Genomic DNA, 25,037 nt, shown 5'->3' with positions numbered 1-25,037 from the left:
TGATCCATTGCCAGCGTCTCTGCACGGCACGGGACGCCCCGTCTGGCCTCAGCTTCATCTGCCCGGGCTTGGTAAACAGCAGCGGACCCTGCACACACGGTACCCGGGTTGATGAGAGACAGTCTAGCGGGTCGGTCGGCACCCACTAGACCTCTGCAAGGAGCTTGGCCCCGCAGGACACTTAGAAGCGGTACAAGTCAGAGACAGACATGGCTTTGAAGATTGTCAAAGGGAGCATCGATCGGATGTTCGATAAAAATCTTCAGGATTTAGTACGTGGCATTAGGAATCACAAGGAAGATGAGGTAAAATAACCGAACAACAATTGCTGTCACCTGAAACATTTTTAACATCACATTCATAAATGTTTTTAAGTCACAGTACACATTGCATTTACCGTTATCGTTGACCAGCTAGCTAACGTTAATAGCTGACGCTAGGTATATGAACGTTAGGTATTCTGGCTGGTCAGCTAACGTTAGCGTCCGCTCAGTCATTTCACCCGCTAGCTACAGCTACTCAAAACAGTCGTTTTCAGCAGCTAGTGCAGCCGACTGAAAGCTAATTTAATGTTTGCTAAATAACATGTCATGGCATGCATACGGTTACTAACTTTATTGTAACGTTGCATGTCATGTTTTAAGCAGGTAAGCTGGGGTTGTTACTATCAGCTAGCTAACCCAGCTAACTGAGAGCCAGTTAGAGGAAGCAGCTAGCTAGTTTATCACAATTTACCAGATTACCCTCCTGCAGCACACCTGAGGGTACTGCTTCTTAGCTCTCAGTGACTGCTTCATGTGCGGGATATGGTTTTCGCTTTGCCATTGACATTTGTCACTTAATTGAGTTGAGGACAACAGAGTCACTTGAGCGCTGAATGGATGAGGTGATGTTCTGATGACAGTGGGTGAAAGAGGCCTTTAACTTGTACATCTCCCATTTTCAAAATGCAGATATGACCAGTATGGATGTTTATGTGAAAATGCATCTTGTATAAATTCGGAAAACATATGAAATGAATCAGCAAGCATCTTGTTTAGAACACCCCATCAGTGATTGAAGGTGATGTCATCCCAGTCACAGCTCTGCCTGTGGGTGAGGACAGGCTCCTGGCTACATCACAGCACCAGACATGAGTGGGAGTAGGGTGAGATGGGCCATTAGAGGGCACTATTTGGGGCAGCCACGTTTCCATCTCTCACATCAGCCTTCTCCCCATAAAAGATCTGAGGCTGTTGGCTGTGTCTAACCCTGTTCCTGCTGTAAAAATGCTATGTCAGGTAGTAACATATGGTGGGTATGAAGCAGAATCCCTGGGGTGTTGTTGCACAGAGCTGAAGAGCTGGACACACCTGTCTCAAGCTGTAGGTCAGGTGTGAAATGTAGATGTAGCTTGTCTCACCTGAGGGTAGCTTTTGGATGGGACTCTGTCTTGTGACAGATTTGCTCTGCTTACCATCTAATCAGGGAAGCAATTTATATGCAGGAGCCAAATCAGCAGTCCAAATCAGTTATATACAGATTTTCCTATGGTATAATGTCATCTGTGTTGTGTCTTCATGATTTTGGTTATTTTAAAAAAAATCACTTAGATTAGCTATTCTGTGCAAGGCCATCAGTGCTTGATCTCTTGATTCAGCGTATGGTCTAAGCAGTTCGCAAGTGGTAACTCAACCAGGGCAGCCTAGATAAGGCGGTGGTTGCCCAGTCAACAGTGGACAGTTTGCTGAAATATTCATATGATGTGCGTGTGTGTCTACACCTGAGTGTGTGTTGACTTTATCCTGGCCAGCCCACAGTTTCTCATACAGTCTATTTGTTTTTCACTTATGTGCTGAGTCTTTGCACGGTCCATTCAGTCACTCTCTCTTCCACACCTTTAGGACAACAGGCATATTGAAGAAAAGTGTGGTTATGTCCTACGTGTAATTCAAGGAGGTTATGAGTAGGAATTTAGGCCTCCTTTGTCTGTTGAAAGAAAAGGTGTAGCACTAGTTATCATCAGCTAGCACTGAGTCTGCTCATTCTTACTTAGAAAGAGCGGGCCCTCCAGTACATCTCCAGCTCAGCTTGCATTACTGGCAGAAAGGTTTCTGCTTCGGCCCTGTGACAACTATTTCAGTTATTTCAATGGGTTCTGAATTGGTCATTGAAGAAGTGTGAGATGGAGAAGTAGTACTGTGTGCGTCTGGTGATAGTGTGTTGAAATCCTCCCTGCCTGCCCTCCAGCCCTGTTAGCAACAGTTCCTCCAGGAACAGCAGGACTCGGCCCCCCTTCTTGTCACTGTGCTGTCTCATGACTGCACACACATGACCAGCACACTCTCACAGTCTACACAGCTATATGTGTGTGTGTTTGTTTTGCATGGGTGCTCTCAACAATGGTTGACTGATTGCCCTATCTGAGCTTGTCTTCCACTGTTCAAATGGAATTTATCTTCTTTCACTATTTATGGAAATCCTGTGTATTAAGCACAGGCTTAAAAGAGCAGCTGTTTTGTCTCTCATTCATTCAGGTGTGAGGCTCCTGGAAACACTCATTTGTTAAAATGCTTTATTGGATGGAAGAGCTGTTAAGTCACCCATTACCTTTTAGACCCACATACAACAACCTGTGTTTAGCAACAGTGTAATTAAAGTGATACAGATTAATCCTTTGGTCATGATCGTGTTTAATATTTTTTGGTCTGTAAGCATGGACAGTTTGTTCTTGTGTGACATACGCAAGTGGTACTGTTTTATGTTTGCCAGTAATAGCATTGAGGAGAGGAAGTGTTTGTGGTATACAAGCCACAGCCACATTCAAAATGTTGTATTTTAGCAATGAAACTGTGCTAGCTCAGCCGTGGAGCATACTCTGACACAAGTCATTTATTTGATGACAGGTTAGGTTTGGCATAACTTTGAATCCCATAAACTTGTGACTTGAGTTTGACCTATGACTTAAAGACCTGGTGCTTTCCCTAACCCCTGAGTGGAAGAATTTTTGCTAATGCTAGAAGAATATTAAGAAATGAAATCTACACTATGACTTCAGCTTCAGCTTCACCCCTGCTTGCTAGAGTCTTGGATAGCAAAACTGGGCAGACCTGGATTTTCCAGATTGTCTCGGTGCATGGTAACCAGCCTCCAACTCTGGATATTACTCCACCTAATCTAATTTGATGTCTGTTGTTTGTCCTTTCCCTTTGTCTGCCCTCAGGCCAAGTACATCTCCACATGCATCGATGAGATCAAACAGGAGCTCAAGCAGGACAACATCGCTGTCAAAGCCAATGCTGTGTGCAAGCTCACCTACGTAAGATACCCTTCACTGATTCACTGACTCCTTCCGTCTAACACTTCTGCTTGGTACACAGGCACTGATAAACTCAGTAACAAGTAGTTACTGTGTGTGGCTCTCAGTGCAACCTCATCTGTGTTCTTTGAGGAACTACCTACGAAAATGATGCCAGAGTCTCTTATTCCTATAGCACTAGCAGGATAATAACTTTGATATTCAGCACCCAAGATTAACGACAAAAGAAACTAAACAAATAAAACAGATCAGATTTGGTTCATTTGCAGTATATGATTATGTGGTTTGGAATTTGAATCTAAAGCAGTTAAGAAAAATAATCTTATACAATTGTTCTGTCTTAAATACAATTAATTCAACACACTTAAGTCGGGTAGGAACATTTTTTTGAGCAGGCATTGAATTTCGTGTCTTCCAATATGTTCAAACAGTTTTATGCTCTGCAGGTGTGGTATAGTGTGTTGACACACACAATGAAACATTTTGTCAAACTGTGATGACTGTAGAAGGGAACCACATGCAGACTTCAGTCTTTGTATATTATCTTTTATATTCAAACAGCGTCATGCTGAATCAAAGCCCATTGTTTTGGCTCAGGCCTTGATTAGGGGCAAAAGAAGGGACTGGTTAGAAACCACCTCATACATTTGTAGAAGAGAGCTGTACAGAGCTGCATGAGAATGTTTTGGTTTTGTAGGTGAAGAGTAGTCACTACAGAGCCAGAAGCCAGCACTTATTGTGAATAGTGTGCAATTGGTGCTTAAATGAAAGTACTCTTTCTATTTATAGCCAAGGCCTGCATTTAGGTGTAGATGGCTTGTTGCGATTGGCATCAGTGATGTCTTTGAGAGCTTTCAGCTCAGCTCATTTATGGGACAGCGTAGAGCCCCTCTCCTCCTTCTGTTCACCCACATCTCTCACTCTCTCCTCTCTTTCCTGTGTTACAGCTTCAGATGCTGGGCTACGATGTCAGCTGGGCCGCTTTCAACATCGTTGAAGTCATGAGCTCCTCTAAGTTTACATACAAGGTACGACTGCAATATAATGATTAGTCTTGGATTTGATCAGATTGATTAGGTGAAACTCTATGGAACTGCTGCAGGTTGGTAAATACTTGTGATAGTAGCATTGTACTGAAATAAACAGTATCCAGTTACACAGATAAAATGCAGCACAACATATAATTCTCTCTGGTTGCTTGGTCTTCCCTGCAGAGGATAGGCTACCTGGCGGCTTCACAGTGCTTTCACGAGAGCACTGATGTCATCATGCTGACAACCAATCAAATCCGAAAGGTCAGTTATAGTCTTGGTCTATTTCCTCTATGAATATCTCTTGAGTGTTTCTCATCCCTCAGCCAACCTTTTCTGTCTTATGGACTTGCAGGATCTCAGCAGTCCCAACCAGTATGACACTGGTGTTGCCCTCACTGGCCTCTCCTGTTTCGTTACCCCCGACCTGGCACGGGACCTGGCCAATGACATCATGACACTGGTGAGTCATGGGGAGTATGTGAAGAGGTTTACCCAGAGGGTTTATCCTGTTTGGGTTTTTTTTTTCTCGCTGAAGCCCCCCCACCCCCAACTTCTCCACCACCTTTATTTACCTTAAAACTTTGCAGTCAAGACGAGGTGTTACTCCTTTTTTCCTCTTTGAACTGGTTGAACAAACTGTCTCTACTGTTTTTGCTCTTTTCCCTCCCTAGATGTCCCACACTAAACCTTACATCAGAAAGAAAGCAGTGTTGATCATGTACAAGGTGTTCCTCAAGTACCCAGAGTCCCTGCGCCCTGCTTTTCCAAGACTTAAGGAGAAACTGGAGGATCCAGACCCAGGTATCAGGAAATGCACCATATTCTCCATAATCCCGAAGCTTTTTCTCCACAATTTACTGCTCTGAAGGAAAATAAAGTTTTCTTTTTTTATTTTTTGGGTGTGCCTCTTGTTTTGGGCAAAATAATATTTTTCTCCTTCCAGGTAGCTAAATCATATACACTGCTGGCACTGCTGGTGACGGGCGTTCTCTGTCACCTGAACCCTGTGAATTATTCAGCAGCCAAGAATATAAGATTAAGGAAGGCTCATTTGTGATTCTGTCAGGGCTGTCTGGGACTGTACAGAGGTTCACAGAACTATTTTTGGTGCACAGACAAGCATCTCACAGGACATTTATCTGGTTTTATTGCGTATAACAATGGCTGTGCCAGTGGTGTTTCACTCATTTACTCTTTATTAGTGAATCATTTTTTATTTGTCTGAGACTCTGAAAGTGCTTTATCTTAAAAATAAAGGCTGCCTCCAACTGTTGTTGAAAGGATATTTCAACAGTTCTGTGAGGTGAAGTCACAAAATGGCTACACACATTAATGAAAAACATGGATCTATTTGAAAAATTTGGTCACATTTGTCAAACTGCATATATTTTATACATTTTTTTCTGTGTTGTACTCCTGTGTTATTGCATACTTATTTTGAGCCATTCTTAATTTACCATAACCCAATAAACACACAGGTCACAGTTTTTAATCATCCTTGTTCCTCTCTAATGTGTTTTCTCCTCTTTAGGTGTGCAGTCAGCAGCAGTAAATGTTATCTGTGAGCTTGCCCGGAGAAATCCCAAGAACTACCTGTCTCTGGCCCCGCTCTTCTTCAAACTCATGACCTCCTCTACTAATAACTGGGTTCTCATTAAGATCATCAAGCTGGTTAGTCAACAGGACACAATGTTTAAGGGTTTGCTGAATTGTGCTGGACAGTATAGCACCAATTGTACAGGGACAAATCCATCAGAAAAGAGGAATTGATTCTAGTTCCTCTACCAGAGCTGGCTTCTGTAGACCTATTGGAGTGTAGTCGTATGACAGGTTGCATTGCATAGAAATCTCTGTTTATGTCAAAAGAACCACCTTATTTGAAAGTAACAAGTTCATGTTCCTTCTTTTGCAATTATGAATAAAATGCAGGTAAACTATAGCACAATATTACTCATTAAATGTAATTAGGGTCATCTGTAACATACAATAGTTCCATTGTAGAAATCCTATGTTTTTCTCTATTTATCTAGTTAAAATGTGTAATGGCACTCTGTTTTTTTTTTTTTTGTTTTTGTTTTTTTAAAGTTTGGTGCCCTCACACCACTCGAGCCACGATTGGGGAAGAAGCTGATCGAACCTCTGACAAACCTAATCCACAGGTGAGATGAAATCCCTCAATTCTAAACATTTCTCAGATTGTAAAAGTCATCCGATGTGATGAATACAACAATAATAATCTGCATTCTCTCTCTGTTTCTTACCTCGTCCTCCTATCTCACAGTACCTCTGCCATGTCACTGCTGTATGAATGTGTCAACACTGTGATTGCAGGTCAGTGCTGTTATTCTGTTAGGCGGTGTGGTGGTCTCACTCAGCTTAGTGTGTGTATATTGTATATGTATATATAGCGGTATATTAGTGAACACTTCTCTTTCAAATGTATTCATTTATTTATTTATTTTGCCTCCATGTTCAGGAATATCTCTTAAATTCACTAATTTACAGAAATGTAGTCTATAGCAACAGTGTCTCTCTCTGTATTAACTCTTTTTCAGTCCTACTTAATGCAAAAACCATGATTTTGTAAACACTGCTTGACTCAGTTAACCTGAATTTACCAATTAACTTGAAAATTGACTTTTAACTATGCTGCGAATTTTTTAGGATACTTTTGTATTACTAAGAAGTTCATATACAAATCCTCATCTTGAAACCTTTTCTTTTTTTCTTCTCACAAAATGTTTAATTCACATTCAGATCTAATTTAATCTTTTCCCTGTATTACAGTGTTGATTTCCTTGTCCTCTGGGATGCCTAACCACAGTGCTAGTATCCAGGTAAGCCGGAAGCCTGAGGTCCACTCCTCCATCTGAACTTTAATGTGTTTTATCTGTTGATTTTTAACCCTTTCCACTCCAGTTGAATCGCAATGCATGCTTTCACCAGTTTCTTTCTCTTCACACGTCTGTCTGTCCTAACATAGTTTAAGTGCAAAGCAAATGTCAGACAGGCAAGCAAAGTTGTTTTCATTTTCAGAAATGCATAAAAAAGTCATTTTGCACCATCTAATATAGGCTCCATTTCACCCACTTCTGTTTCTCTCATTTTTGTTGTTTGAATTGTGCCCCTATGATGAGACTGAAACTGGTGTGGAAGGTTCACAGTGATGTTAATGTCTCTCCACTTCTCCCCCTCTGTTTTTCTCCTGCTCTCTCTCTCTCTCTCTACCCCTCCCTCTCTCCCTCAGCTCTGTGTGCAGAAACTGCGAATCCTGATAGAAGACTCGGACCAGAACTGTGAGCCCTCTGTCAATGCCTGCAGTGTGTCATTTTCTCATTGTCTGCGTGTTTCTGACTATGGAACAGTCCACCCTTTTAGACGACAACAACATAGACCCCCTGACTCTGGATAACTCGAACCGTTTTACCTTCCCACTCTCAATTAGATGGCCTGCTTGGAATACCATTTCACTTCAGTCACATCTACACCAAACCTGTGCATGACAGAGAAAGTGAACAACTTACAGCTTGTTTTTCTCAGTTTGTTGCGATCTAAAAGTGGTAAAAGTTGTCAGTTTGCTATTATAAAACATAGGGTTCTATAAATACATTCCGTTGCTCACTCCCAGTTGGCTAGCGGGGGCTGCTGCATCCAGTCATTCGAGTTATCTGGATCCCCCATACATAGATAGTTGTGTGTGGAGTAGAGTATAGATGTCTGGTGTTAATAGAACAGACTGTGAAGCGGTGGTTTAAGGTTTTCTTTATCCACTTTAACAATTTGTTATTGATGAATAAAGGGGTGAGAGAGCAGATCTTCCCAAGGTTTTGAAGTACTTAACTGATAAAGTCAACAAGGTAAAGTAACAAACTTGAGCCTGTCAGAGCCCTGAGTAAAAAAGGAAAAGGCCATGTTGAAAGTCAAAGTACATATATAACACTTTTAAGTTTAATTGAGATGGCTGAAAGAAAGTGAAGTGACATACTTGGTGTATTATGTGTTGCTGCAGGCACCAGATGCATTTGGATTTATTGTCGATTATGCAACGTAACACAACACTTTCTTTTAACAGCAACAACCTTGGGAAGGAATTGATTGAAGGCCGCAGCATAGTAAAGAATCTTTTGAAATATTTTTCACTGAGCAATTGTGCCTTTGTCACCGACACAAAGTTGCACACAGTCTGGATTTTTTCTGAAACATTTTTCTGAACTGCTCAAGTCACTTTTTCATAGCAGAGGTAGATTCGTTATGTCCTGCAACTACACGGCGTCCACGTCCCTGGTCATTTCTGCAATGTAGTCACTGCAGTGACCAGCCTCACCTCACCCCAAGGTCACTACCACACACGCACTTATTGATCCAAGAACCTGAGAGACATTCGTCTCTGCCGGATTAGATGATCGACAGAATGCTGTGATTCAGTAGATTTCTGAATTTTAACCATCTTTTCGGCGAGTAGGAAAAGCTGCCAGAGATACAACAGAGGATAAAGCAAAACAAAACTACTGTGTCCAGTGTGTGTGTTGTCTTATGTGTATGTGTTTGTATGTCCTTTCCATTGTTCTGTGTGTTTTGTGTTCCTTGGTATTTAGTTTGTGTTTGTGTGTGTCATTTCCATATGATTTTTTTTTTTTTATTGTAATTGAGTATAACACAACAGTAACTGGTTCATACTGTTATATGTAAATATTTCTATATACAGCCAGCTAGGCCTTATTGTGAGACTAGATGGAGGGAAATGTAGTATAAAGTGACACTTTTGAATAAGTAGTCCAATCCAAAAGAGTTCTCTGTCCCCTGGAAACCATGGACAGTTTTATTACTGCAGTCACAATCATGTAAGAATAGCCATGTTTATAAATTATAGGATCTTGAATGAGAAAATATCATATAAACAAAGTTTGCTCTTTATACAGAGAATAAATTCAGGTGATTGAGGTTAGAATCAAACTGACCTTTTCTTGGTAGGGCGCAGAGAACTAATGATGCACATATGTCTGTTTTTAAATACGCTAAGACCGTGTGTGTGTGTGTGTGTGTGTGTGTGTGTGTGTGTGTGTGTGTGTGTGTGTGTGTGTGTGTGTGTGTGTGTGTGTGTGTGTGTGTGTGTGTTTTTGTAGTGAAGTACCTTGGCCTGTTGGCCATGTCAAAGATCCTGAAGACCCACCCCAAGTCGGTGCAGTCTCATAAGGACCTCATCCTCCAGTGTCTGGACGACAAGGATGAGTCCATCCGCCTTAGAGCTCTCGACCTGCTCTATGGCATGGTATGGAACCAAAGTTTGGACTTTTACATTGCTACAGTTATTCTTTAGCTAATGTTCAGTTGAATTGTTCAAGTATTGTTGAATATTTTTAGAGCCAAATTATCTTTGATTCATTGTTAGTTTTTAGCCAATTATCTGTGTTCCAAGCAAGGCAGGAAGCAACTTTTGCTGCTTCTTGTTGTATTTCACAAGCAGACTTGATTTGTACCATACAGAAAAATGGGTTTACCAGGCAGTGACTCAGTAGCCAGCCAAAATAATGTGTAAAAAAGACAAACCAATCATCTCCTGTTAGACAATTCTGCCAATGGATAAATTAAAGTGATTATCAATTACAGAAACTAAACAATGCTTTAAGATATTAAAATTGTGGTTATTTTTAGATATGTCTGCCTTAGCCTGAATTTATCATTAATGGTCTAGATTTTCATTAATACATTCAACTTTGATCATTGTCGAACTGGTGTCTCCTCTCTCCAGGTATCCAAAAAGAACTTGATGGAAATTGTAAAGAAGCTGATGCTGCATGTGGACAAAGCAGAAGGAACCACCTACAGAGATGAACTTCTCACCAAGATCATCGACATCTGCAGCCAGAGCAACTACCAGTACATCACCAACTTTGAATGGTCAGTCTCTTAGCCAGTAACTCCACAGCAGCTTTGTCCTATGTATCAACCCCAAATAGATTTCTTTATTTTCCACTCTGGCACATGTCACTGAACTGCACCTCTCCGTATCTGCTTGACAGGTACATCAGTATTCTGGTGGAGCTCACCCGATTAGAGGGCACGCGGCATGGCCATCTCATCGCCTCTCAGATGCTCGATGTTGCTATTCGGGTTAAAGCCATCCGGGCCTTTGCTGTTGCTCAAATGGCCACTCTGCTGGACAACGCCCACCTGCTGACTGGCAACATGCAACGAAACGGCATCTGTGAGGTGTTGTACGCTGCAGCCTGGATCTGCGGCGAGTTCTCAGAGTATGTTGATTTCTCCCATTGGAATGCAGTTATTTTAACGCTGGTATAAGAAGACATAAGTAAGCATAAAAAGGCTGTAAAACTACTCTCCAACACAGTTATCTGTCCTTTAGTAAACAATAGTAAAACAGCAGACCTGCATAAAGATTTCATGAGTGTAAAGTGATAGTAAGATATCCCATTACCTCAGTTGTCTGTGACGATGAATCTATAGGGAAATGACTGACAGTTTTGCTCAGATCTTGTGCTTCCCACCCTTGTGTTTCCCCACTCTGTTATCATTCTAGTACAAGTTAACCCAGCCCACCTTAACCTAACAGACATTTTCTTCACGCGTACAGCAGAGCTAATCCATCTCTCTAAATTTGACTCAGTGACACATGTGGTGTCTCTTAATTCACAAATTTTAAATGAATAGTAGGATTCTTGTTGGTGAAAAAATGTCTGGAATATCTTAGTATCTTCAGATGGAAACATTATCCAACATGTTTCATGCACTTGTTGCATTAGATGGTAATTATGCACTACCTTGGGTCTACAGCAAGCCCAAATGTATAGTCCTACTAATACTAATACTGTATATGGTTGTAACTTATGAGTGTAGGGAGTAGTAAACCAGGAATAACAGAAATGCTCCTCCTCCACTTAGACACCTGGAGAACCCTATGCAGACGCTGGAGGCCATGCTACGGCCAAAGGTGGCCACCCTACCAGGTCACATACAGGCAGTGTATGTGCAGAATGCAGCCAAGCTATTTGCCACCGTGCTGAAGAGCCAGGAGGGGAACACAGACAGCACAACCGCACAGGAAACCAGCCAGCTGATGATAGACAGGTTACCGCTGTTTGTCCAGAGCGCCAACCTTGAGGTGCAAGAGAGGGTAAGAGAGGAAGAGCTACATATTTCAGAGGCATGAGTCACATGTTTGTTTGTTTTTTTTCTTTTGCCAAAACCAGTACATATGTTTACTTATGACCTCTTGACCTTTGGCATTACGTACCTCACAAGGTTACTCCCTGCATACACATCTGATAGATACCTGTGCTAATTTACATGTTTGACATACTGTCAATGTCTGCAGGCGTCTTGCATCCTGCAGCTTGTCAAGTACATCCAGAAACTGCAGCAGAAAGATGTAGAGGTAGCAGAGGAAGTCAGCGCTCTGTTTGCTGGAGAACTCAACCCTGTAGCCCCCAAGGCACAGAAGAAAGTGCCTGTTCCTGAAGGGTATGTTAGCGAACACACACACACATTAAAAGTGCAATATTAAAGTTAGACATCACTTCATTTTAAAGCTTGTTCAGTAAAATCCAAGGCATAACTGAATTGATAGATTCCTATGTTTGTGTTTGAGTCTTGAACTGTGAGGTGTAACTGAGTTTTTTTTCTGCAGTCTGGACCTGGATGCTTGGATCAACGAGCCTCCATCTGAGAGCGAGTCTGAGGATGAGCAGCCCAAGGCTATTTTTGCCAAGGAGGAGCCAAAACACTCCCGCCCCCGTCATACAGAGGTGGACGAGAAGGAGTTGGCAAGAGTAAGCTCATCAATGATTGTAGCTTTTGCGGATTTCAACAAGTAGTTCAGAGATACAATACTGCATGTTTAAAAAAAAAAAAAAAAAGGCCAATTTAAAAATTCCAAATTCTTTTTGATCAAATTTGATCTTAACAGCTTATTTGAAAATATTATTATGTCACTCAAATGCCATTCATACCTGGAAATGCTCAAGACATTCATATTAAATACAAAAATTAGACAAATGTGATTGTCCATGTAGCTGTAATCATGCATATTCTATCCAAAACAAACAATACGAGCAATATTTACCTTCTCAGAGTTCTACTGTCAGTAAATCTGGTTTCCCATGTGGTTCCCCTCTCATGCTATAACCAAGGCACGCTTTTCTTCATTGATTTAATTCATGTTGCTGTTTTTCCCTAATCCCAGAGGAGAGAAGCCAGAAAGCAGGAGCAAGCCAACAACCCATTCTACATCAAGGCCTCCCCATCGTCTCAGAAGGTTAGTTTACCAGTCATCACTATTTTTTAAGTACAGTATGCATGTCTCTCTTTAACCCAGTCTGTTTAAAACCTCACTTGTATAAATAAGAATATATATACAGTGTATTGAATAAATGTAGTCAGACTTTTGTGTGAAATGTATACACTACCAAACCGTGTTTTCAGCATGTTTTAAACCAATTTTTTTTTTCTATGCAGGTTTACCAGGACACCCCAGGAGTGGAGCACATCCCAGTCGTGCAGATTGACCTCAGTGTGCCTCTCAAAGTCCCAGGTAGGATACTACTACAAAACACTAATGTCACACTCATGACTCCTAATATTATGTCAATGGTTTGCTTTTCTGTCATTGTAGTAGAAGTCATACTATATATAATGCCAATGCTGTAATGGTTCAGGGTTAGTTAATTACTAGTTTTCTTTCTCATCATCTGCTCATACCTTCTCTGTTGTTGTTTCTTTTTAAACTTGGATGATTCTTAAAATATTATATACTACTTGTTTGTTTTTAGTATCTGTCTTTTTATAATGCGCCCATGGTGTTCCCCTGTCCCACAGGTCTACCGATGTCTGACCAGTACGTCAAGCTGGAGGAGGAGCGCCGGCAGAAAGAGAGGGCAGAGAAGAAGAAGAAGGAGAAGAAGAAGAGGAAAGAAAAGCGCAGTGGACGAGGGAAGAAACATGATTCTGGCCCAGAGAGCGAGGAGGACATCACGCCTGCGCACATGGTTGACATAGTTACGGAGGAGATGCCAGAGGTACGCTGGAGCTGTGTAAACATCAAAATAAGTTTATAAGAAAACATTAGAATTAATGTTATGAATAGTAAGACACACTTAAAAAGCCTGATACATGGGTCATAAAATGGGGAAATGTGTTACAAACAATTTTTTTTCTCCTACCAGTTGTGGTTTTCATGTTATTAAAATGATTCAACATATGAGCAACATATCAGTTTTGGATGGATGGATTGAAAATCCTCAAATTATAATGCTGTTTACACATCAGTCTGACCTTATTATTGTTTCAAGCACAGTAATTGCAGCTGTGAGAAACAGTGACTGTGGAAATGTATCTGTCAGAATTAAATACAACCATTTCTTTATTTGTTTCTCAGCTCTGAGACTAGAAGTCGGCATCTCAACAGATGTCTTCACATTCTCTGTGTGTATCATTGTAATCAATGAGTTTAGAAAAGATGTTAAGGCTCCTTTATTGATTTCCAACCTCCCATTGCTTCAGAATGCCTTACCCAGTGATGATGATGACAAAGACCCCAATGACCCTCACAAAGCCCTGGACATCGACCTCGACAAGTGAGTTGACACTATATAGATCCTAACGCATAACATATGCACAGACCTTTGTATAAATTTCAAATGAATTTTAGTGCACAATGCTTAAGTTGTAGAAACCCATCATTAATATATCTAAGCCAATCAACCAGTCATTGAAACTTTGATTTTCAGCCCAAAGCTGAAAAAGCTGAGGAATTTTTTTATTTTCTCGTCTTAAGTAATTCAGCATTGATTCCTGATTATATCTTGAGCTTCCCGGCCACAGCGTCACAGCCGATGTGCCTTGGCCCTTTCCCTCCTTTGACTCCTTCTGATGGCGTTCTGCTTTCTGCTTCCTCTTTTCTATGCCTACACACACCCATTACTGCCTCTCTGTGTGGGCAGCTTGGTGGAAACGGCTGGGCGCAGGTGAGTAGCACTCCAGCCACAGGACCTGGGCTCCAACATGTACATGGACTGCCTCTCTGTCTTTTCTCTTTCTCTTAACAAATAGCTGTCTTGCTCCTCTCGCTAACATAGCTGTCCTTTCTTTACTCATTTGGAGTTTGCTGTACCTGCTTCCTCTTGCTCTTCTTTCCTTGTATTTTCAATAGCTTCATTTTAGCTTTTGACCTAGTATACTATATAGTATGCCTTTTCTCTTACCTTGCTTCCATTTTTTTTAAACTTGTATAAGCTTGACAATATCAGCAGCTGTTTCTAAACAAACAACTCTACAATTTCCCTGCCCATAAAAGAGATATCTCTTTGATAAAAGTGACAGTTTCCTAGAAAAAGACCATTTTTAAGTGGCTGCTGCTGATCTTCTCAGGACTTAATCTTTCCCCACCTGTCCTCCTGGAATAGGCTCCTAAAAGCATTTTGGCACTTGTTTTTCTATGAAAAGATCATCTGCATCAACATGCTTTTAGAAGACCTATCCCAGGGGTTAGGTCCTACCGTTCCTTTGCTCAAAGTTCCCAGATTCTCCCCAGTTGAGTTTGTTAGACTAGTGATGCCTCCAAATTCTCACTAGCTGTTTTCTAAAACAAACATCCTCATTGTCTGCCCTTGCTGGAAATGACAAACACGTGTGCCCTTAGATCAATGCTGTAATTTAAATTATTGAAAATGGTTTCAGTAGTACTGAGTTAAACCCATGTTGTTGACTAAGCAGTGAAGAAGAGTAGCAAGTATGTAGTAGAGTACTTTGAACATCTGGAGGAGATGACTATATAGCCATACATTTACATTCATATCTGTAACTTTATTTTACAGAAAATTGGCCTCAATAGTAATGACTCTGTCATTTTTTCTTAGACTTAAACTGATTAAAGTTACACTGTGGAAAAAAAGACAATTAAAAATGTACATTGTATGTATTATTGCTATGGTATGCTAATGACAGAGTAGTAGTGTGTCTTTATAGAGAGGAGCCAGCAGGGGGCTGCAGTGAATGTGGTTACTACTTACAAGGGCCAGGCTTTGGGGAAATAAACTTTACAGCTCATATCAGTTCAATATGGAGGAATTTATTAGTGTAGTTTCTAGCTGTCTGGGAATGTCCAGGACTTCCAGCTCTGCCAGATGAATGGCTTAACTCAACGCTTTGAATGAGTCCTGGCTGCCACACACTGCAGAATATGTGCCTGAATACAATGGGTTGCTGCACCCTACAAGCCTTGTTCACCTTTTCTAACAAATTAATGCTCACTAAAAGAATGAAGACCTTTTTCAGATGATAACACTAACTCCAGATGGACGTCATAAATCCTCATCCAAGCAAAGTTCAGACGTGTATCTGTACTCTTTTGTTTGTCCAGGCCCCTTGCAGACAGTGAGAAGCTACCAGTCAGGTCACACCGTGCGGCAGAGGCTCCAAAAAGCCCAGCAGAAGATGGAGATGCAGAGAGTGCTGCCACACAGGCGCCCAAGAAGAAGAGCGGCAAAGAAAAGAGGGAGAAGAAGAAAGATAAAGACAGTGATAGGAAGGTGAGGTTAAAATTACTTTTTTTTTTTTATGTCTCAAGGATTATCCTCCTTTCTTGCTGGAAACCACACTCGCCTCATTCTGTCCAGCTGACGGAACTGCTTCTTAAAACCAGTAAATCAGATTTTATGGAGCAGTTTGAGTGAGGGAAGAACAACGAAGAGCTGTCAACCACTTTGGTGTGATGACTCAGCAGTTGTGTTTCTCAATCTTACTGTGACACAGAGCTGAATTTAATCTCCTGTTTTTGCAGAAGAGCAAAGAAGAGAAGAAGAAGAAAAAACACAAACATGAGGAAAAGGAGGAGGATCTTCTGGGGGGTCAGGCAGACGAGCCCGTGGTCCAATCAGAAGAAACCAGTGAGGTGGCAGCGCCGCCCACTTCCACCAGTGCTGAGGTATACACTTATAAAAGGGTGGAGCATGGCTGTTTTCTACCTAGCAACAGAGTTTGTATCTAATATTTTATTTAATGCAAAAACCTGATTAAATTAAATTATCTGATCTAAAATTCATAATTATGAATGACTTTAAGATAACATTATACATAGTCTACAATTTCTGCTAAAAGGTAACACGCAAACGGATATCTTTGATCATTTTCATTGACTCAGCGCTTCCATTGCTTCTTCCCAGCCTCTCTTTCAGTCAGCTTTAGAGATCAAGTATCAGTTTCCTCGTAGCCGACTGTGCAGTCTCTTGCCAAATACTTGATTTATTCATGAAACAGAACGGTGTAATCTCTGTATCCTTTTTCATGAATAGTAGTAAGATACAGAACCTGTTTGGCCCTCACCCCTCTCACCGCCTCGCATTCCTTTCCCTCCCTTCCTCTTCTAGGTTTCGGATCTGGATTTCTGGCTCTCAAACGCTCCAGTGCCCTCTAACACCCAGGTTGAGTCACCCCCCCACCTCTCTCTCTCTCTTTCTTCCCCTCACCTCCCCAGTTCCCACCTTCTTCATTCATAACTCCCATGTTTTATTGATGTGGCTCATACGTTCATTTTGGTCATGCATTCTCCCTCTATTGCCTCTTAGTATGGATCAGTTGTTTTTTCTCATCTTCCACACCTCAACTTTTTGACACAACTTCCTCTCTTTCACAGGTCACATAACACTTTTCCTCTCCCATTTTCCAGCCCCCCTCTGTTTTCTAGCATGTGTGTGTTTGTCTCACACTGCCAGTGGTTCTCTTCCTCAGCTTTTGTTTGCTCGCTGGATGTCGTGTCGGTCTTGAAGTCAAAGTGGTTGTTGTTGTGTTGGTGGTGGTGATAAGTAAGTGCAGATTGTCTGAGGTTCTCTGGAATCTGGCCTGGAGTCAGTTCCTTTTGTCACTGTTACCACTGCGTCACCACATGTGTGCTCTGACTGCTTCCTCTGTGGTGGGGTCACGCCTGTCTTTGTTGCTGTTTGATGTTTTTAGTTGTGCACATAGAAACAGGAAACACCCTTTCAGATATTAAATTAAAAATATTGTTTGAAGTAGGGTCAAGGTAAAGGTAACCTAAGGATAAGTACTCTATGAAGCAGTATTTTATGAATGAGTTTGCATTTTATTAGACTGCAGATGAATGCACACATACAACAGTTGACTGTGGTAAGGCACCAGGAAACGTAGAAATGTGCCAACAAATACAGTGAGGAAGAAGGCCACTAGCTAGTAGAGATGAATGTAAACAATTCAGGACTGAAAATAATCACAGAATTGGCTTTGCAAATGTTTCATGAGCATGGACACGCATTCAGCTTGTTTAAACCATACTACATTGCTTTTGACATTAAGCATAGATGTTAGCGCAGGCTTTGCACCTTCCATACCATCTCGTCTTTAGATATAGGGTGAGTTCAGTAAAATCAGGTCTGTCAGGTATTTTGTTTTGAGGAATTCTGATTTCAATCATGTGAGCTATTAGCCCCAAAGTAACAGCTAACCTAGAAACAGGACCTTTCAAAGACATGCCTCAACATGCCTTGGTGGAAGACTTGTTTTTGTATTAGCTGTCACTCGAGAAAAACATTAGAATTAGACCTAGAGAGATTACAGTACTCATAGGTTATTACTAAGATCCTCGGGCTCTTAACTATGGGAGCAGCAGCTTGTATGGTTGGTTAGTACAGCTGATCTTGCACATAACATACTTGTTGGTTTTGTCGGGCAGGTTCATTTGTGGTTTAGCTCATTTGGCTGGTTAGTATTGTTGCATGCAACACATGAGCAAATCAGGTTTGTGTTTGTGGTATCACAGAGCTCAGTAGTTTGCAGCTGATCATGAATTACTTTTTTATGAATGGGATAACTCACTAACTTCACTTACCTCTATCAACACAGAAGTGGCACACTGCTGTAGTTGTTGCATGCTATGGATGCTCTTGCTAATGCCTTTATGTGTTTGTGTTTGTTTGTATGTGTGTGTGTGTGTGTGTGTGTGTGTTTGTGGTATCACAGAGCTCAGTAGTTTGCAGCTGATCATGAATTACTTTTTTATGAATGGGATAACTCACTAACTTCACTTACCTCTATCAACACAGAAGTGGCACACTGCTGTAGTTGTTGCATGCTATGGATGCTCTTGCTAATGCCTTTATGTGTTTGTGTTTGTTTGTATGTGTGTGTGTGTGTGTGTGTGTGTCTGTGTGAACAGGAAGCAGCTACAGTAGCAGCAGCAGCAGAAGCAGCCCCTGTGCCCAAGGTGGAATCGGGCACAGCGCCAAACTCAGAGCCTGATGAACCCAAAGACACTGAACTGGAGGAGACTGTGAGTCACCACTGATGATGTGATAATTACTAAGTAGAAAGTTTGGCTATGGTGCTAGAGATCCCAGTTCACAGTGACCTGACAGGATGCAGCACATTGGCAGCTCTTCTTCTTCTCACAAGTCTGTGTAAATGATGACCAGAGACCTGCCATTTCGAATGTAGTCTCTAGGGAAATATTTCTACCAGTAGCCAGGTTTCATTACAGATTCAGTTTTAAATGTCTAGAATTTCTCATAAATTGTCTCTGTCTTCGTTGTGGGTTTTCAATGATAAGAAATCCTCCAAACACAAGAAGAAGAAGCAGAAAAAGGAGAAGGAAGAGAAGGAGAAGAAAAAGAAGAAGAAGCATCATCACCACCATCACCACAGTGACGGAGGTGGAGAGGAGTCGGTGCAGAATGGCACCGTGGAGGAGGAAGAGCCTCTGCCGGTCAGTGTTTTTTCATCAGCGTTTAACAGCCTGACGTCACCATCGTGAATGAAAACTGAATATAACTCATGAATGTTTTTATTTTCTGCATTGAGAGTAAAGTTGAGAATCATTTGTAGGATTGGCCCAATGTAGTGGTGTTCCACTCAGATGTGTGAGATTAACCAACCACTTCATGTTGATGTCTATAGCACATTTAAATGTTTTCATCATTGCAAGAAATAATGATTTCTGAATTTCTGAATGCATCATTCTGTTCTTTTATCCTGATTTAATATTGTTGCGTGGTCGAAAAAAACAAGACACTGACCTCAAAGCCCCAATTAACTTAATGCTACATGTAGCCCGCATGATCTTCCTCGCTCCCACTGTTTAAACCTACTTACCACTGCAGACACACACACTCTGCCTTACATGTTATGCGTCAGCCAGGTAGAAGCAGCTCCTGTTGCCTAGTTAGCATTTGACTGACAGAGAATGCCTGATCTGACCTGAGCTCGTCTCATTTTTCAGCCCATGTCCAATTACTGCCTGCTGGCTGAGAACTCCTACATCAAGATGGTGAGTGATGGTGACTCGGATGTTGCTGAGGGAAATTTCTGTTTTTTACTCATCATTTTCACCATTTGGCCTTATTTTGGTCATAACATTGAATTGTTATTATCATTAAAGATATAATCAATATCACTGCTGTTAATATCAGATTATATACATTGCTTATCAGCCTGATTTGATCATGTTTATATCCTTTCATTCACTTTACTATATGGAAGGATGATGAAGAGGTTTGCACTAGAAATGGGTTTGCTCGCTACATGACAACACACATTGTTGTCAGATTACTGAAAAGGAGAAACGTGATTGGCCACATATGATGTTTGCCCTCAGCTGACTTGTTGCTATGTCACTGCACATTCGTGTCTCTACAATAAAATTGATAAGTACAATGTAATAATAATATAATAATAACATCCAGGTTCCGGAAAAATCTGACTTGTTCCTCAACACTGAGCAAATTGTAACCTTTACACTGTTACTCTGCATAGACAAATGTCCAAATGTTCATGTTTAGGATATTTATATTAATGTACAAGTTATGTAAGGCCCCAGTAGCAGATCTCTAATTTCTCTCCCTCTCTTCAAAGATGATAGAAGATGCTGATCAGGTATTGGTTAAAGTTCTGTCAGTGACAGAATATTATTAAAACTCTTGTTTAGATGTGTTTCTTTGTATTCTTGTTACTCTTCACAGACTGGCCTCTGGGTCTGTTTAGGTTAATGTGTCCAGGGCACAGCAACATTGCATCAGTTTCTGAGAATGATTCTGTGCTTTTGATTTTCTCCTGGTGCTGAGACTGGTTTCTTGAAAAACAGTGATGTGTGCTTTGGTGTTGGGTTGATGAATTGGATTTGCTGTGTTTTCTGCATGTTCTCTCTAAATAATTATTGGTCAGATTTAAAAAAAATAAATAAAAATAAAAATAAAAAGAGGGGGGGATTACACAGCCTGAGTTTAAACAGTAATTCCACTTGCATATAATTTATTTAATAAAAATAATTTTCTTTTTTTCCCCCCCTCCGTCTAAGGTATATGACATCCAGGGGAACCTGCAGGACGGCAGTCAGGTCGTGGTGTCTGTCATATTTGAAAACAAGTGTGACAGCTTCCTCAAATCCATGGAGTTCAACGTCCTGGACTCTCTTAACTCCAAGCTGCAGAGGCCAGAGGGCTCGGGTCCACATGATGGCCTCACAGTCCCATTCCAACTTCCACCAGGTTGGTGAATGAATGCACATCTGTAATACAAGAGATGGTTTACAACAACAATTATAATATACAGATTTTTGCACTTTGTTTGTGTCTGTTCACAATGTTGCTCTCAAATGGTGCATATTCCAAACCTCACTTTGGGAAGTGTTGTTAAGTCTGATTAAGTAACTGTAATCTTTTCTCTTGTGGTCAGGGGTGTCCAATGAGGCGCGATTTGTCTTCACTGTGCAGAGCATTGTGATGCCACAGAAACTGAAGGGAACACTCACCTTTATAGTCAAGGTTGGTCAGAAAATACATACATACACACAGCAAAAACAAACATTGACACATGTCAATGTGTCACTATGTTACTGATTATCTTTATTTGTTGTTGTGTTGTGTTCCTCCAGAATGAGGAGGACTCCACTCATGAGAAACTGGACTTCAAACTGCACTTTACCTGCACCTCCTACCTAATCACTACTCCTTGCTACAGGTTGGTGATTAAATTTTTTTTGTGGGTAGAGGAAATGTCACTGTATCACAAAAAAACATATGATTTGTCCTCTGAGCACCATGAATATTAGCACTAAAAGGAACAAAATTTTGGCTGTTCTTTTTTGAGTTGTCTTGGCTCTTGGTCCTGGACAAGGTGAAACTGAAAACTGATTTGTTTCTGTTTGGTTAGTGATGCGTTTGCAAAGCTGCTGGAATCGGGGGACCTGAAGGGCAGCTCTGTCAGACTGGAGGGAGTGAACATGCCCTTCCACCACCTACTGGCCAGGATCTGCTTCCATCACCACTTCTCTGGTACATATACACCAGGACATGTACTGTTTGTCTCAAGTGACAGACTTTTGTCCTAAAACATTAAAGTAACAAAATGACCAAATGGGTAGAGTGTTGCACATTCAGAATACAGTAGGAGTGTTATTCAAGATAAGCATCATAATAATTGCACGCAATTCTTCTGAGCATTGCTGACTATTGTGTTTTTTTGTGTCTTGTTTGACCAGTTGTGGAGAGGATCGACTCCTGTGCCTCTATGTACAGCAGGTCTATCCAGGGTCACCACGTCTGTCTGCTGGTCAAAACTGTAAGTGAACAAGTGAAATTCCTCCTTTATCCTCTGTTCAACAGTAGCTTGAGATATTCAAAACCAAATTTTTGTTGTTGCCCCACGAATGAATAATAAATACAAAACAGGACATTTTCTGATAATGACCTTGTCCTTGTCTGTCTCCCACTCTCTTTCTCCCAGTCTGGTCAGACAGTGTCCATTGACGCTAAATGTGACGAGCCGACGCTGCTTGGGAATGTGCTGGATGAGATCAAGCAGACCTTCTCTCAGTGCTGATTGTGTCTGACAGCCCCAGGGTGCCCCCAACCAGGCCACATCACCACCCCTCCCTCGCTGTAACACAACATAATCATGTTACGAAACACTGCGGCTGGCACTTCAATTATCGCCCTATTTATTAGTCCTGAGGTTCGCAAGATTTCTTTCCCCTTACCTTCTACGTCAGTGTCCCACACTCTGTTGTTCTTCTGCACTCTGAGCTCTGTGGTCACTCCCCGACACTTGATGTTGTTTTACAGACTCACTGTGTACATGCTCCGTCTCCTCTGCAATGCACTTTCATTTTTACTTCCTGGTTTTCGACCCCTAACAGCCACCCTTTTCCACCCGACTTTGACTCTACTGAGCTCCTGTTTCTGGATGCCCGGCATCCTCTGCTCTTTCCTGTGTACCTTTCCGCCCTCTACTCTGTCGGCAATTCAGTCTATGACAGTCATGTAATGTAATGTTGACAACTGGACTTTTGCCGTTGATGGTTGAATTGTGTTTTTACTGTTTTGAAGTTCTTTTTTGTCTTTGGTTTGTTTTTGTTTGTTGTATCTGTCTAATTTTTTTTGTCTAAAGCCTGTCTGCGCCTTTGTCTCGCCCCCTTCTTTCTGCTCACTAAACATCTGTGTGTGTGCTGCTCATCTGTGTAGGCCTGGAAAAACCATGTGACTGACTCTTTCTCAGACTGATCCTAGCTGGAAAAATTGGGGACTCTGTAGTGAGGATAGTGCAGACATGAAACCAAAGCTACATTTAAGGCATGGGTCTTTAACTACTATCAGAGCTGTTTGCCCTACTTGCCTTTTGGCAAGGCTCAGAGCAGATCTGCTAGTGTTAGTTTAACAGAATCCTTGTGTGGCACTGTGGAAGATTTGAACAGTAGATCAGTGGTTTTGCTCTGTGCCTTTAGCTGTGCAGTCTGACCTACTCCAGCGCTTCATGCGTCTCATAGAGCTCCACCTTCCTCCCCAGTATTTGCTCCCTGATCCAACAGTTTGACCCAACCTCCCCCCTTCCCAAACACAAACTTCCAGTATATCATACCTTTCACCAATCAAGGATGAATTTGAAGACAGGAGAGTAATTGAAAGAAACTCTCTCACCAGAGTAGAAGTGTAATGTGAGATTTCTGTTTCAGCACAGGACATTTTGGTGTCAGGCCAATGCCACCTTTGTCAGCCTCCTCATCAACTCATAGCTGGAGTTGTTAGTTGTATAGAAGATGTTATATTGTAATTATACAGAAACATGTTATTCCTATGAGGCCGCTATGGTGCTGACGGTCCTCATTTGTGTCACCATATGGTCAAATTAGCGACAGAATAATCTGACATGAAGAGCTGCTCATGTTATGTCATTGCCCTTACTCCTTTCTCTGAAAATTCAAACTGATTAGCTAAAGGATGACATAGTTACACTATCAGCCTTTCTCTGTTTCTAAAACCAGCTGCTCTGCATATCAGGTTGCTGAAGTTGTTTTCTCTGTAAGCAGAGACTGTGAAGTGGTCAGTGATTTTTAGGTTCCCTCTCAATCAGTATTTTGCAACGTAGCTTCCATGTTCTGTCAACAGCAGAATGGAGTTTTGTCTGTCCTCGTGAAATCGTGAAACAAATACTGCACCACTTTTAACGTTTGCATAACAGTAGCTGCACCCAGGCTGTTTGACACCCAGCTGGTGTGCACCCAGATAAATCCCCAATGTTTCTTTTCCCTCCTGAAACTGCCTTGCCACTTTTTTGTGCATTGACATGTTATGATGAACATGAAAGGCCATTTAAAAAAAAAAAAAGAAAAAAAAAAAAAAAGAAAAAAAATGGCCTCCTCTTAAAACACTGAGGTACGTGATGTTTTAGTTTGCGTCATTCATGTCACTACCTGGTCCAGAACGACTTAACCTAGTAGTAGCAAGATAAAAACTGACTTGGTTGTGTCTCTGTTCATATATACTGATAAGACCCCTTCACATCTGTCTGCTATTGTAGATAACAACGATAATGATGTCTGTGACCTGAAGATCAGGTCAGCCATTCCATGAGAGCTTCTGTCCAGTAGTAGTCTGAATACAGAGGTGATCAGCTGTATATCAGGAATGTCAATAGAAAATGAGTATGTATGTATTCCCTGTTCTTGAAAATGACTGATATCAGTGAAACTGAAAAAAACAACTCAACCAATCATACTTTGTCCTGATTCTGATCATTTTTCCTGTGCATAATATTTGATTAAAATTTGTATATTGCATGATTAGGAATGTACACTTTTTATTTCCTGTTTTCTGTTCCATGGACATGCTTACACAAACAAAAACTGGTCATTCCATCTTGTCCTTTTTCTTTATAGTCTTTTTTTTTTTTTTTTTTTATAAAGTTTACTTGACCATTCTCTGTTTTTGATGGTATTGTGTTTTTATCTACTCTAAGATCAGACAATTTTAAAAAGTGATATTATTGAATGTTTTAAATTATTAAACACAGGGGAAGGAAGGGGGTTCTATTTGCTGTCATGACACACAGGGCTTAGGGCTCCGATTAATAAGTTGAATAGAACGGGTCACATGAAGCAGTGTACTGAGAGGCAACCCACTCTGTCTTAATTCTCTATTGGTTCAGTTGTAGTGAGTTATTTTACCAAGTTTGGCTGTGACATTGAAATATACTCCTATATGACTCTGTTTCTGAAGGTCCTGTCTTTTTATTTCTCCATACTCAGTTCTCCAGCTGTATAATGTAATATATGTTTTAAAGGGGGTAACATAAATTATCTACATTCCCTTTAAACAAAGTCCACCCTGATTAAAAATAAAGGCTGTAAGAAGCTGATGTAGTCTTTACTGTGTGTGTGTGTGTGTGTGTGTGTGTGTGTGTGTGTGTGTGTG

General features: G+C 41.1%; 1 protein-coding gene across 3 annotated transcripts; it reads left to right on the top strand.

Annotated features, from left to right (window-relative positions):
* Nucleotides 1-23: 23 nt before the first annotated feature.
* Nucleotides 24-24,981, top strand: ap3d1 (adaptor related protein complex 3 delta 1 subunit). Of its 3 annotated transcripts, XM_022759479.1 has the most exons (34): nucleotides 24-305; nucleotides 3,203-3,298; nucleotides 4,246-4,326; nucleotides 4,513-4,593; nucleotides 4,685-4,792; nucleotides 5,004-5,133; nucleotides 5,864-6,003; nucleotides 6,418-6,491; nucleotides 6,614-6,663; nucleotides 7,120-7,169; nucleotides 7,580-7,628; nucleotides 9,456-9,601; nucleotides 10,082-10,230; nucleotides 10,353-10,583; nucleotides 11,233-11,464; nucleotides 11,666-11,811; nucleotides 11,978-12,119; nucleotides 12,533-12,604; nucleotides 12,805-12,880; nucleotides 13,165-13,364; nucleotides 13,849-13,922; nucleotides 14,289-14,312; nucleotides 15,707-15,875; nucleotides 16,127-16,270; nucleotides 16,713-16,766; nucleotides 18,515-18,628; nucleotides 18,905-19,060; nucleotides 19,574-19,621; nucleotides 20,648-20,837; nucleotides 21,025-21,113; nucleotides 21,224-21,309; nucleotides 21,502-21,623; nucleotides 21,830-21,909; nucleotides 22,075-24,981. In XM_022759479.1, the coding sequence occupies exons 1-34, from the start codon at nucleotides 210-212 to the stop codon at nucleotides 22,168-22,170; spliced, it is 3,795 nt and encodes a 1,264-aa protein (XP_022615200.1). In that variant the 5' UTR covers nucleotides 24-209; the 3' UTR covers nucleotides 22,171-24,981. The 3 variants fall into 3 exon arrangements, with proteins under 3 accessions (XP_022615200.1, XP_022615201.1, XP_022615202.1); XM_022759480.1 differs by lacking the exon at nucleotides 14,289-14,312; XM_022759481.1 differs by lacking the exon at nucleotides 16,713-16,766.
* The last annotated feature ends 56 nt before the right edge of the window (nucleotides 24,982-25,037 follow it).

The sequence above is a fragment of the Seriola dumerili genome, unplaced genomic scaffold, assembly GCF_002260705.1.
Source record: "Seriola dumerili isolate Sdu_G_001 unplaced genomic scaffold, Sdu_1.0 BDQW01000322.1, whole genome shotgun sequence".
Taxonomy (NCBI): Eukaryota; Metazoa; Chordata; class Actinopteri; order Carangiformes; family Carangidae; genus Seriola; species Seriola dumerili.
The sequence above is the reverse complement of the archived record's forward strand: the minus strand, read 5'-3'. Positions and strand labels throughout refer to the sequence as shown.